Raw genomic sequence first — 12,897 nt, forward strand, 5'->3', positions numbered from 1 at the left:
TATTTCATATATTCAAGAGTCACTTACAAGCTGTAGGACTGCCTTCAGGGGAGGACAGCACAGGGTCTTTCAGCTTTTCCTTATAGACTGTGGCCCTTTCCCGCATTTTTCTGACAATCTCTTGAAGCTGGGCATCAGCATACTCATTTGTTTGGAATCCTTGAGGTGTTGTCTTCTGTGTGCTAATTAAAACAAAAGGAGAAGAGCTTAATGTGGTGGAAAGCTAAAGAAGAAATAGTGCTAATTCTACAATATGAGCAGAATTCAAACATTAAGACTGGATCTTTATTGGCCACAATGTTTATTCATATCATTTAATTCACTGTAAGTGGACACATGAGTTAACTGCTGTTGCTTCCAGCTTGTGTCAATCGATATTGCTGGCTGCATCCAGCAGTCTACACGATATTTCAGACAGAGGAGGTCAGGGTGCACCCTGCTCTGTATAGCCTTCTACAGGAATGGCTTCCCACCATTACTTTTCACCAAGTTCTGCTTTGACTACGTAAGGCCTAGAGCTTATCCTGTGTATTCACTGAGATACAAAGCATGTTCTTCCCATCTGTGAAGTAAAATGAGGTCATTATTATGTGGTAATATCCCGATGTTGACAGGATGTAACTGAGTTATATTAAAAAGATGCATACGGTGGTCCAGGCGGAAAGATTATATTTACTTCATGCTTGTAATCTTTGGAAAACTGATTTCATCTATGATTTTTTATGGGTTTTAGCTACTAGGAAATAATAAAAAAACACATACTTTTTACCTAGTGGGAACAAACCAGTGGTGCTCTTGCTAAAGTTTCTCCAGCCATCACTAAGGTGTCGTGTCCCCGCCCCCCCCCCCCTTGTTTACTCAGGCTCAGAGAGTAACACCGAGCTGATGTTCCAGCATTAAGCATTTCTTTGGACTTAAAGACATTTAATTTTCAAATACCGGCACTCTTGCATTGTGCACAGAGACTTATGGCTTTAATAGGATCTATGCATATTGCTCAGTCAATTAGAATATCTAGCTGAGTGTTCCTTGATCAACTCCTTTAGGCTTATTCTCACTTGAAATGTCATCCTTAGTTACTTGTTAGCCTCTGACTATGCAAACTGGGACATTTTGGAGTGCCAAGCAGCTGGGTCATGCATTTAAACTTGCTGTATGTGGAGACTAGGATATGGATTTTGCTCTTTATCCTTGACTGAACACCTTTCAACTGGTGTCTCACCCTGGTGTCAGAGCCAGCCAGTGAGAGTTATTGGTGCAGGGCAGCTGGTGGCCTACTCCCACACTGGTCACAACTGCTATTGTCACAATTGCCATTTGGCACAACCTAGCTGCACCCAATACAGGGAGTACAGCAGAGTATTGCTCTTTCTTAAGAGTTTTTCAGCTCAATACCAAATACCATGGGGATGGGGCTATATAAGAAGAGAAGCAGCAGACCAAGAGTGAAGCAGGCCTGAAATTTCCCATTTCTGGAGACGATCTTCCCAAAGGTAAGTAGAAGGAAAGTGGTACAACAGCATATTGGGTAGGGAAGAAGTGAAAAATACTGCAAAGGGATCTTTGAATAAACACTATGTCTCCTCAAGTCTTAAACTGACTTTTATGTTCGTAACAGGAGGAGCTGCAACTAAAAATGGAGTGTGTCAGGGATTTTTGAGAATCACAGTTTTCTGGAGACACACCACATATCACGTTGCCCAAGGAGGTATAATTTAAAGATGTGAAAATGCTTCTGCAATAAAACATTGGATAAAATGGAGATAAGTCATTAAAAACAGAAAAAGCAGAAGTCTGAAGTGTGTGTTTATCATTCTTCTAATTTAAGTCTTATGTAGTTTCTATTTCTTAAAACTCCCCGGACAGGAGATTAATCAAACTATTCTGATATACTTTGTAATCTCATCACAGTTTATTTTATGTCACATATTCCCTTTGCTCTAGCCATCTGCAGTGTATTGAAATTCTTTCTTATTTTGAGCTAACATGTCACAATTGGTTTTTTAGCTTTATGCAAAGAATTTAAAATAATTCTTACTCTTTTCTGTTGCTGTATTTGCTCAGGGCATTAGCTATTTTATAAAAAAAATACTCATAAAAAAACAGAAATGTCATAAGAAAAGCCCCTGCTATCTGTTTTCGAGGGATAAGCCAAAAGTTGTGTGGGATTTCTTCTATTCCACAACCTCTCCAAAACAAGATAAAGTCTTCTCTATCATAAATTTGGTGCTTTATCGCTGCAGTGTAGGAATCGTTGTTATTTGGTACTGATTGGAAGCCCTGTGAATCTGTTTAATGTTACTTGCCCTGCAGTTGATAAGAAATTGATTTTCCTTGCCCCACTTCTCATTTGGTTTGCATGAACTCCTCTTCTGTTACTTTCTAGTAAACAGATGCTTAAATTTTCTGTGGTTAATATAAAAGGAAAAGGATACATGTTGAACACTGCTAATTTGAAGATATGTTTTGTACGTGTGCTTCACGTGGAAGTGCACTTTAAATTTCCTTGGCTAAGGAAGCCCTTTCAAACTTCACCTCTCACACTAGGTGGTGCTTTGCCATGAATATGTGACACCAGTGCTATGCAGCTGCCTTTCACTGCATGCTACGCTCTGGTGGAAATTAGGGCCTGGCTCAGCACCTCCTACTGGGAGGTAGGAGGTCTTCTTACTCAAGAAGATTTGTGGTGCTTTCCTCTCTCTCTCCCTTTTTTTTTTTTTTGTTTGTTTGCAGATGTTTCTTTCACTATGTGTGTGCTCTTTCATGTGTAAATCTTTTAATAACTCTATTAATAGACATATTTTTAAAAATTCATATACATAAGCACATAGCTGCCAGCAGAACATGTGTGAGCAGCCAGCAGAAACAAGAGCAGTGGGTAAGAGACTCTGATTATGTCATTTGCTGCTTTGAAGACACCACATTTAATGAGAGTAATTGGCATCTCACACTACATTACAGTATTTTCTCATTCTGGTTCACTGCTCCCCAGACTTTAGAATCTTGTGCTTGTGAGAAGGGCTACTCTGACTTACGTTTTTACCATTCTCTGTTCAGGAGATAATGCCTCATTTGAATACGTAATTATGTTCATACAGACTGTGTTGATTTCACACTGGGCTCTTTCTGGCTTTATTCTGTGTATGAAAGTTCTCACTGGGTGATCAGACTTGTGGGTATTGCTCATTTTCTGGTTTGCCTCTGCCTGTGTGTCACATAGCTGAATAGTTTGTGGCATGCAGGGGCAGATCTGCAGGTTCAGAGGTAAATCTCCCTTAGGGGCACACTGCTTAGCAGGGCAGAAAGATACTTCTTCCTTGGTTTTCTGCCCTGATCTGTGCTAAGTGCAAGGTTTTGTCTCTAAGCTGATGTATTATTCTTTAAGCAAATTTATCTCTGACCTCTGTGCAATATGTTACAATAGTCGTAGGCCTATACTTGTAACACCATACAGTCCTTTACAGAGTGGAAATATTTATACCCTGCAGAAGAAGTAACTTCACATAGTCCAGAAAATGAGTCAGGACCACAACTCATGTACTAGGCATGTAGTTTTGTTAATGCTTCAAACATACTTTGCTTAGCAATAACAATGCCTGCAATAAAATTATAATAATAATGTGTATTTTTATCTTCTTAACTTGTAGGTTTTAACTTAATTCTCCTCAGGCCAAGAGAAAAGATTTAGACACCTGTAACACAGCTGAAGAAAAAGGCCTTGAAAGAACAGGCTATGGAAATACAGCATTGAGTGTACTAATGTATAGAACATCTGTTAAGCACTGCAGCTTTGAAGCTTTCTGTGTTAAGAGTTCAAACAAAACAGGAATCAAGAAATGTTATGGGTGATTTCAGAATAAAGCATGTTTAACCTTTTCTAATTTGAAGTCCAGAGTTTCTTTCCTGCTTTCTGGCCACGAACACCAAATACTGAGTTCAACTTCCTCTTTTATCTACCAGGTCACCCGCAAGAAAAAGTATTTCATAAATACATGCTGCTGCCTGAAAAAAATCTATACTACTTTTTGCTGAGTTCATTTATAACCCTTCTTTTCGCAGCACTTAAGAAAATTTCTCCTACCTACTAGGGAATATAATTCTTGACCTTGCAATAGAACTTTTAATGTTTTCATTGAGCATCAACATATCTAAACCAGTGTCTTGAATAAATAATTTATTGTCTTGAATAAATTATGTAGAACATCTAATCCAGATGACCAATTTTCAGAAGGATATAAAAATGCACAGCTATACAAATGTCCACAAAACATGATGTTATATCTGAGAAAGATTTCAGTGTGATAGAAAAATGTAGTTCTAGGTGTCATGAAAAGTATTGATTCAAAGACATCCTCAATATGCCCTGACAATTCCAGTGTGGATAGAGTTACAGGGACCAGAACCCAATGTCTGTCTCCACTTCCCAAGCTAAGATCACACATCCTAGATGATTAAGAAACCTCGTGGCTTTCTGTAAGAGAAAAATTGTGCTAGTCATCTCCTTGGTCCAGGAACAGGAGTATTCAGAAAAACTAACTATTCTGTTTTGGCTTTCTTTATAAGCAATAGAAAGCTTCTCTGAGGAAAGGTTCAGAATAACTAAGGTAGGTTTCTGCTCTCAATTGCTTTTGAAAAGAACCTATCCTTCTCCTTTACCTGCACAGGAATCCTATGGAGATTTAAGAGTGACCTTTAATGTTTTCTTTAATGACTTCTTTGGTGCAAAATGTAGTAGTATGCTAGTGATGTTTGATAGTGCATGGAATTGGTACATTTACAAAGTAGGACTGATTTCTGTACTGGACAAATTGAACTATTTAGACTGAGTAATAGAAATGAGAGCAAATCTAATGCTATGTAATGAAGACATTCACTTAAAAAAAATAATTGTAAGAATTTATTTTATAAGTGTTGGGATCATTAATTTCAGATGGCAAAGGGAGAAATTTCCAAGTGTTTCAGTCAACAGCAGGGTGCCTATGGAGCCATATTCTAATTTGGCTATGAAAAACACTGCTAGAAATACAACCTTAAAATGCAGTTAACATATTGCCTGTGAAGGAAGCATTAATATTGACGTATAAACACATGGTGATAATTATTCTGACCATCCAGACTCGGAAGGTGAATTCACATAGGAAACTCTAGTCTCCTAGAATGATCAAGGCTAATGAGAACCTGTCTTATAAAAGAACAACAAAACAGACTGAGAGGCAGTAAGATCATTGTCGATAATTTCAAATTTTGGTGGAGAACCAGGCAGGGAAAAGAAGTATTTGAGTTGAAGAACAGTATTGTAACAGGAATAAATATGTAGAGAAACACTGTGAATTAGTATGAGAGTTTCTAAGCCTTTAAAGACTGGGACAGCCTTCTGTTCTAGACAGCCTTCTAATATTCTAGGATGCGAGGAAATGGCCACAGCTTTTACCGGGGGAGGCTAAGATTGGATATCAGGAAGAATGGAAACCCATGAAAAGGGTTTTCAAGCAGTGGAACTGGCTGCCCATATAGTATTTTACAGTCCTGAAACAAACTGTTGACACTTTAGATCATTTCAAAATTTCCATTAACCATTTGAAAAAGCTATTAAATCAGTTTTAGTTTCCTGTAGCAGTCTTAAAACCTGTACCTTACTGTGCCCCATCATCTCTTTTTTGTTGTTGTTTTTTTGAGGGAAAGTGTCTGAGAGACAACGAACTTTAGTGACCCAAGAGATCATGTGTTTCCCTGCTGGCTGCATGTTTTGAGATATTGCCAGTATATTAACTTTTCTTTGCACTAAGAAAGGATAAAATACATTTTATTTTCATTTTATTTTAGGATTGTGTTATGATTCACAATACAATTCGAATTCAAACTAATGTTACTTTTCTCCTATTACCTATTTTCTTATATATTTGATTAATCTAAAGTGATATAATATCAGGGTTAGTAGTTTTGACTATATATAAATACAAGAATAAGCCATAAGCATCAATAAGCTTCATGTGGACCCTGTAAATAAATTTACCCATTGGAATTGATGTCTTTCTGTTAGCTCAGACTCTTTGTACTGAAATTATTCTTGTTTTGGCCCTAAGGAAGTGTTTTGTAATAAAACATAGAGATAATTCATTTTGCATATCTCATGTTTTATTCTTATAGCAAAATGGGTATAGAAGCAACAACATTCAAGTAAGCTACTGTATTTCTGAGTTATCCACTGGCATTGGACTCAGAACAAACTTCCTGATGCAGCGCAGACTGAAATCTAATCATCTGGGCTGCATGAGATTCCTCCTGTTTAGTTCAAAGGTTTGTCACAGCAGCTTCTTTGACAATCCTCTTAGTTATTCAACCACATCAGGCTGTGAATCCTCTAATCTTCTTTGCAGAATTCTCTAAGGAGAAGTCTGTCTCAATACCGAACACATGGAACTCTGACTGAGGTACCAGATTAAAATGTGAATAAGATTTTATTTTAATTAGCAATTTTGCAGTATGATCTATGCAAAAGAAAGTAGGGTGAATGTTGAAAGTACCAATTAACTTTTAAAAATCACCTTTCTTTAATGTCACTGGTGATATAAAGTTGTTTAATTGCACTGGATATTTGCCATGATGTAAAAAATAAAGGCAGCATCATTTCTGACACTAATAGCTCTAGAACAAAAGTATAACATTCTAAGAAAGAACCATATGGGAATAAATGAGACTGTTGTGCTGTTGGGGCTTTCTTATTTGTAAGTGATTAAATCGCGTCTGGGACATTTGCCTCTTACCAGGAATTTTTGAAGATAATTTTTAGCATATAAACGAAAGTTCTGTACAGAGTTCATGAGCACAGCACAAATCCATCTTCAAACTTTCTATTCTTCAATTTTTAATAATAACCAAGGAATAAAAGCTAAAATAAAAATACTATGATATTGTACATAGTGGATTTGTTAAAAAGTTGCAACAAAATATTCCAAATGAAAAATTTCACTCTCATTGATGCTTTGATTTCTCATCTGAATTCATTCAAATGCTAAAAAAAAAACCAAAACAAACAAAAAAACCCAAGTGTAGGAGCAGAGAGAACTTTGGGACATCCTATAATCTTACTTCCCTTTCCCACAGCTCAAAAAAAACAAAATGAAGCACACCTATGCCATTCCTTACACATTCTTATCTAACCTTTTTTTTAAAATACGTCTAGTGATGGCTATTCCATAACCTTCCTAAAGAATTTATTCCAGTGCTTCACTAACCTCATTGAAAAATTTTTTCTTAACATAAATCTCTTTTGGTACAATTTGTCCTAACCTCTATGAATATAGGATAAGAAGTATAGTTCCTTCTTTTTTATTTTGCAAAGGAATTTGTGCAAGGGAAAAAGATTTGGAAAAAGGTCACTAATAGTGTGACTAAGAATATTAGTTAATATTTCTAGCCCTCTTCACCTAGACCTCTTCACCATTGCTCCAAGTGCCAGTTTTTGAGTTTACAGATTCCTGTCCCCAAGAGCTTCTTTTACAGAGTACAAATACAATTTATCATACTCACTGGAGGAGGTGATTATTCAATGGACAGAGAGGTATGAGTACCTGAATAAAAATGTCTTAGCCAAAATACACTTCAACAAGCTTTAATTCAACTAGCAAAGGTAAAAATAAAATTGAAAAAAATAGTGGCGTAGATTCAGCTTGCATGGAAGCTATAGTATGTTGGGAACTCTGGCAGTTAATTGGATGATTGCAGGGAAATTAGTTGCTGTTGGGAACTCTGGCAGACTTTCACAATATGCTGAAGTTCGTGCCACATACTTTGCCACATACAATTTTTGCCTATGCTCATTATACAAAATCTACTTGGTGCAACCAACTTCATTGCAATTCTACCTTCAATGGTAGTAAACCATGATACAGCCATCTGTGCAGGAATTCATGCCATGCTCCCAGTATCAGAAATTTCATGAGAGACAGAAACCAGTCCTCTGAGATGACGTTCGATTATCTCTAAGGCCCTTTCTGCAGCATCATTCATCCAGGGCACAAAATAAGGCTGGTCTGCCAGACCCCTTAAACTTCTCATCTGATCCTGCTATCTTTACCCGTCAGTGTCCTCTGTTCTCTCATGCTGCACAACATGCAATGTTTTCATCTTTGGTACAGTTATATTACACACACTAGTGTACCTGTTGCAATGCTCGTTGCTTTGCTCAATTATCCAAACAGATAATTTGAAATAAATGACCGTTTCTTCCTTCGTTCACAAACAAACAAACAACAACAACAACAAAACCCACCAAAACAACAACAACAAAAACAAACCTTTTTTTAGGTCAACAGAGTATTTACACAAAATACTTTTAAGTAAATCAGTGGCAAAGTGACAAACCATACCCTTGTTTTCCTATGCATTCTAAACAAAGAAGTTCTTCCATTTATGCTCTCAGAAGTAGGTATATATGAATATTATGAATATATAATATAAAATATTGCAAAGAAAAAAAAAAACAACAAAAAAAGCATTTCAGTCTGTATAATGACATTCCAGTCCTTTTACATGCTTCATTCTGTCTTCAAGGAAAACATTCTGAATTCATTACCTTTTCAACTTCAGGCTACCTACTTGACTGTCCTGCAGAGCAAATGGCATTAAATAGCATGGGCAACTGCATCCTGCAGAACAGAATGTAAAGGCTGTGGGAAAATACATCTCAGCTATGATTACAACAAGTTTAATCCATTTTGATACAGGCAGCACGCCATCACCTTTCTATTTAATTTGCAGGTTCTCTATTTAGCCATTGCAGAAATTCAAATCCAGGCACTAAAAGTGATGAGCTCTGACAGACCTAAGCAGAAGGAATATAAGTTTTAAGAAAAGTATTCTGATTTCACAAAATATTTTGGATATGTTCCACCTGTTTACAATTTTACATACTGCAGTGTTTAGCTGAAAACAACTAGAGAAAGGCATGTCTCTTTAGAAAATGTGTTTGTGACTGTAAACTGGGATTAAACTGGAATTTAAAATGAAGGATTTGTCAGAAGTGCTCAGCATTGACCTTGTTTTACTTTCTTTCAAGTAAATTAGAATTTAGTACTATAAGTGTCATCTTTTTGGGTCCTTGGTATAGTAAATAATGATTTCTGGAGACTGCAAAGGGTTGATACTAGGTCTGTTTCACCAAGGTGCTGAGATTTTGTTCTATTGATAGGACATCATTTCTCTAGGATACGTATGCTTAGTGAATTGATGGTAGCAACTAGTGGATGGCAAGCACTAATAAGCACAGTAATTTTCTTGGTTGAGGTAATTGAGCTAAATGAAGTACATTACTCACTAAGAACAGGATAGCAGCAGGAGTTCTCTTTATTAACCTGGCTATGCACCACATAGCAAATTGCCTCTTAATCTCTGTTTATTTTGTTATCTTTTTTTTGCTATTAGCCAAATTAGAGAGGAAAAAAAAATCTCCTTCATGTGCTTTAGAAAGGCTGGTATAACCTACTAGGTAATGGGATGTGGCTATGAAAAAGACAAAATACAAATGTAATTCAGTCTTCCCAAACCACCTGCCCTCGTATGAGTTTGCAAAGCAGGAGCTCTCCATTTTGGAAAATGTTGAAAGCTAGGTTTCTGAGTTTGCAAAAGCAGAATCAGAAGAGTATGTATACTATGTGGGAATGTTAAACACATTTTGTTTAATTGCTATGTATATATATATATATTTAAATTCATTTAGTGCATTTTCTTCAAATATTCTTTGCTAATAGTACTTAGATTCTGAAGGTGGCATATCAGATAAAAATGTTTGTTCCTCTCTGACCATAACGCAGAATGTGTAAGATGTTGAGGTGAACTATAAAAGCATCTGAAGTCTTGGCTATCCACTGTATTTTTTTCTTTATGTACTCTTGGATATGTAGCCTGCAAATATCGACTGTCATTTTACACAGCATTTTGCAGAGCAGGTTTCATGATCCTTGACTGGGGTTTTAGTGTACTGTCTTAGTATAAATAGTACAATGTAATCATCTTGGTAATCTGGGAAGATGAAACACTCTTACAACTTTAGCCAGGTTTATAGGCTTTTAAAAGACACAGAAGATTGAGAAGGTCATAGAAGGTCTTTATATCCCTCCATTTTCTCCGATCTATGCTCTCAGATGCTTTGTGTGCCATTCTTCCATCCTCAACCTTTTCTAGGCTGCTGCAACTTCTTTGTCTCAAACCTTTATGCCAGGCATCCACTTTTGTTTCTTCCTTAGGCATCTGTCTCCCCTCTATTTACATGCTAAAACCCTTTACACATTTTCTTCATCAAGTATTACATGCCACAGGCTTTATGTTGGTTCCACCCTTCAGCGTAGGGTCATACCAACTTCTCACATTTGTCCAGTGTCAGCTTTGTGACATCTTAATCATGTCTTTTCAACGATTTTTGTTAGATTTTGTGTTCCAAACAGTACCTTCACAAAGCACATTATGGTGTTTTCTCTTGTGTATCCCTCTGCTTGCTGAACAAGGTGGTCTGGAGATCTTAGGTTTTATTTTTATTTTTATTTTTTATTTTTTGAGTGAACTCTAAGTTCACTCAGTAAACTTGCTTTAAGTCAGTAAAGTTTTTGTACTGGTACCTCTGGTACCTAAAGCATTCCTTCAGCTTTGTGTCTGATGAGGTATGTTTCTGGGGTTATCTCACTGCAGAGAAATAACTTTGCTAATGCTTCTTTCAACATGTGAAAAGTTTTCATACAGTTTAATACCAAAGATTTTCTAGTCTGTTCTATTTACCGGAGACTATTTTTCTCAGGGTCTCAGACTCATGAAACACTGGTCAAGTTTTCGTTCAGCCACTTGGCAGTGGCTGAATCTTGCTGCTCCCTGAGGAAGTCCCTCATTTGCTTAAGTGCTGTGAAGTATCTCACCTGAAATACTTGCACTGCATTTCAAAAAATTGTATGATTGTGTACGTGCATGCATGTTTTTATGAACCTTCACCAAGAGAAAGCCATCTTGATATATTATGAAGTCTGAAATGATGTTTTATGCTAGTTCCTTGTTAATAAGATGCCACTGTTTTCTATTAGAGTGCAAATTAGGTTCTGAGTTCTGTTCTGTTCCCTCATTTCTTGCTGTGAAGAGACGGCATACTCTTAGCCCTCCCTCTCAGAGATTATTATTGCTCAGCAAATAGCTGTTCATGGAAATAGCCTATTGTTCTGTTATGTTATCATTAAAGACAGAGGGAAGAAACAATACATTGGCAGACAAGACAGACCTGCGTGGAATCCTATCTAAGCCATTATGCAACAGACATTAAAAGTTTCAGTCACTGTTGCGATTCAGCACCTTGGCACATTAGCTGTTCATGTGTATCTCCTCTTTCAGATGTGATGATCATATGGCTGTAGGCAAACCACAGCTATGTCTGTCCATTGCAGTGTGCTTTTATATTTGAAAAATGAGTACATGTTGAGAAGGAAAGCCAACTTTTTTTCTTGTGGATGATTTCTATGGGAGTTTTCAGTAATAAATGCTGCCTTTTTCAAAGCCACCATTCACTTAGTAAGAGAAATAGCTGGTTTGTTCTTTCAGAGGAGGTTCAAAAAATATTTCCCTATTAATAGATAACACGGGCTGTGTTGCACCATGAGTAAAAAGCTACTCTATTGCAGATGAACTGGAAAGAGGACACATCTGGTGCACAACCCTACAAACATACATAAGTATTCGTACTGTTTTCAGATGTGTTAATTACACTAGTATAAATGTTCATATAGCAATATTACCTGAACCTAAGATTTTAAAATTTGAAGTCCTTATGTGGAAGTTGATTACCTCCACCTGAAATTCTGTATGGAGGGACACAGGCCTGATCTAAATGGAAAATGTGGTGTTTCGAACATGAAAACTGCCTTTCCTCTTCCTTAATCTAATCTTAATCTTAAGCTTGTACAGATACATTTAAAAATTTAAAAGTTGCAGTAAATGAGGATAAGGTGAAACCTTTTCTATTAACATAATTTCCATGAAAATCGAGGTGCTCTGGATTGTGAACAGACAATACACAAACCTTAATTATCTATTATCTATCTTCAAAATCTGTGGGCACTGTTCCAAAGTGCATACTGATGATTTCTTACTGTGTAGGTCAAGTGATCTTTTAATGAACTCTGAGGATGGCTAATATGGAAAAACAGTCTACCTAAGGCAATACCATAAATATCAGGACCTGCAGGCCTTAAAGGCCCTGAGCAGCCTCCATTGGGACTTTCACCTGAACACTCTGCCATGGATCTAGGCTGTCCACGCCTGAGCTATGCCATAGGTGTGTCTAACACTCTGATCCTGTCTCTTGGATAGACTTTGGAGCCATGTTGTATCTGGGTCTCTGCTCCTGCCTCTGGATCTGTCTTTTTTGCTCCTGACTGGACTCCCTGGATGGTCTTTGAATCTGGTTCATCACTTTGCCTTGTTGATGGACCCTGTTACCAGGATTCTGCTCTTTTGTTGTATTCAGGCTCCACTGGGAATGCATCTTGTTGGTAAGGGCACTGCTTGCACTGATGTCACCCTTGGCTCCCAGCTTCTCATCCCTCAGGGAGCAGCTTGCCCTTGCTTCTCCCCAAAATGTAGCTGGACAAAATAGAAAATTCCAATAGGAGTTAAGAAAATTCTACTATCCATTTCACCTACCTTGATTTCTTTCAACTATCTAAATTATGGTTCTGCCTATAATAGTAGATCAAACAACAACAGGGAAAACTCCTGGGCATTGAGATTCTCAGTTGACTATTCTGCTGAATCATAAGAACAGTCCTTTGTATAGTTTTGTCTAGTCAAACCAGTGCTTTCCCAAACAATTCCCAGGTATGGAAATACCCAGAAATTAGCATTGAACAAAGAAAATTGACAACT

General features: G+C 37.1%; 1 protein-coding gene and 1 long non-coding RNA gene across 2 annotated transcripts in view; one reads left to right on the top strand and one right to left on the bottom strand.

The window, feature by feature from the left end:
- Positions 1–12,897, bottom strand: part of CNGB3 (cyclic nucleotide gated channel subunit beta 3) — a gene marked incomplete at its 5' end in the record, with an annotated part of 67,944 nt that overhangs the window by 36,206 nt on the left and 18,841 nt on the right. Inside the window, one exon of the mRNA XM_080582375.1 lies at positions 28–182. Within this exon, the coding sequence (XP_080438501.1) occupies positions 28–182 (155 nt within the window). The remainder of the gene's footprint in view (positions 1–27; positions 183–12,897) is intronic.
- On the top strand, positions 1,306–1,792 carry LOC308190373. The gene is made up of 2 exons (XR_013947135.1): positions 1,306–1,493; positions 1,619–1,792. It is a non-coding gene; the product is annotated as an uncharacterized lncRNA (long non-coding RNA).

Source organism: Anser brachyrhynchus, assembly GCF_964034855.1.
Source record: "Anser brachyrhynchus genome assembly, chromosome: 2".
In the NCBI taxonomy this organism is placed as follows: Eukaryota; Metazoa; Chordata; class Aves; order Anseriformes; family Anatidae; genus Anser; species Anser brachyrhynchus.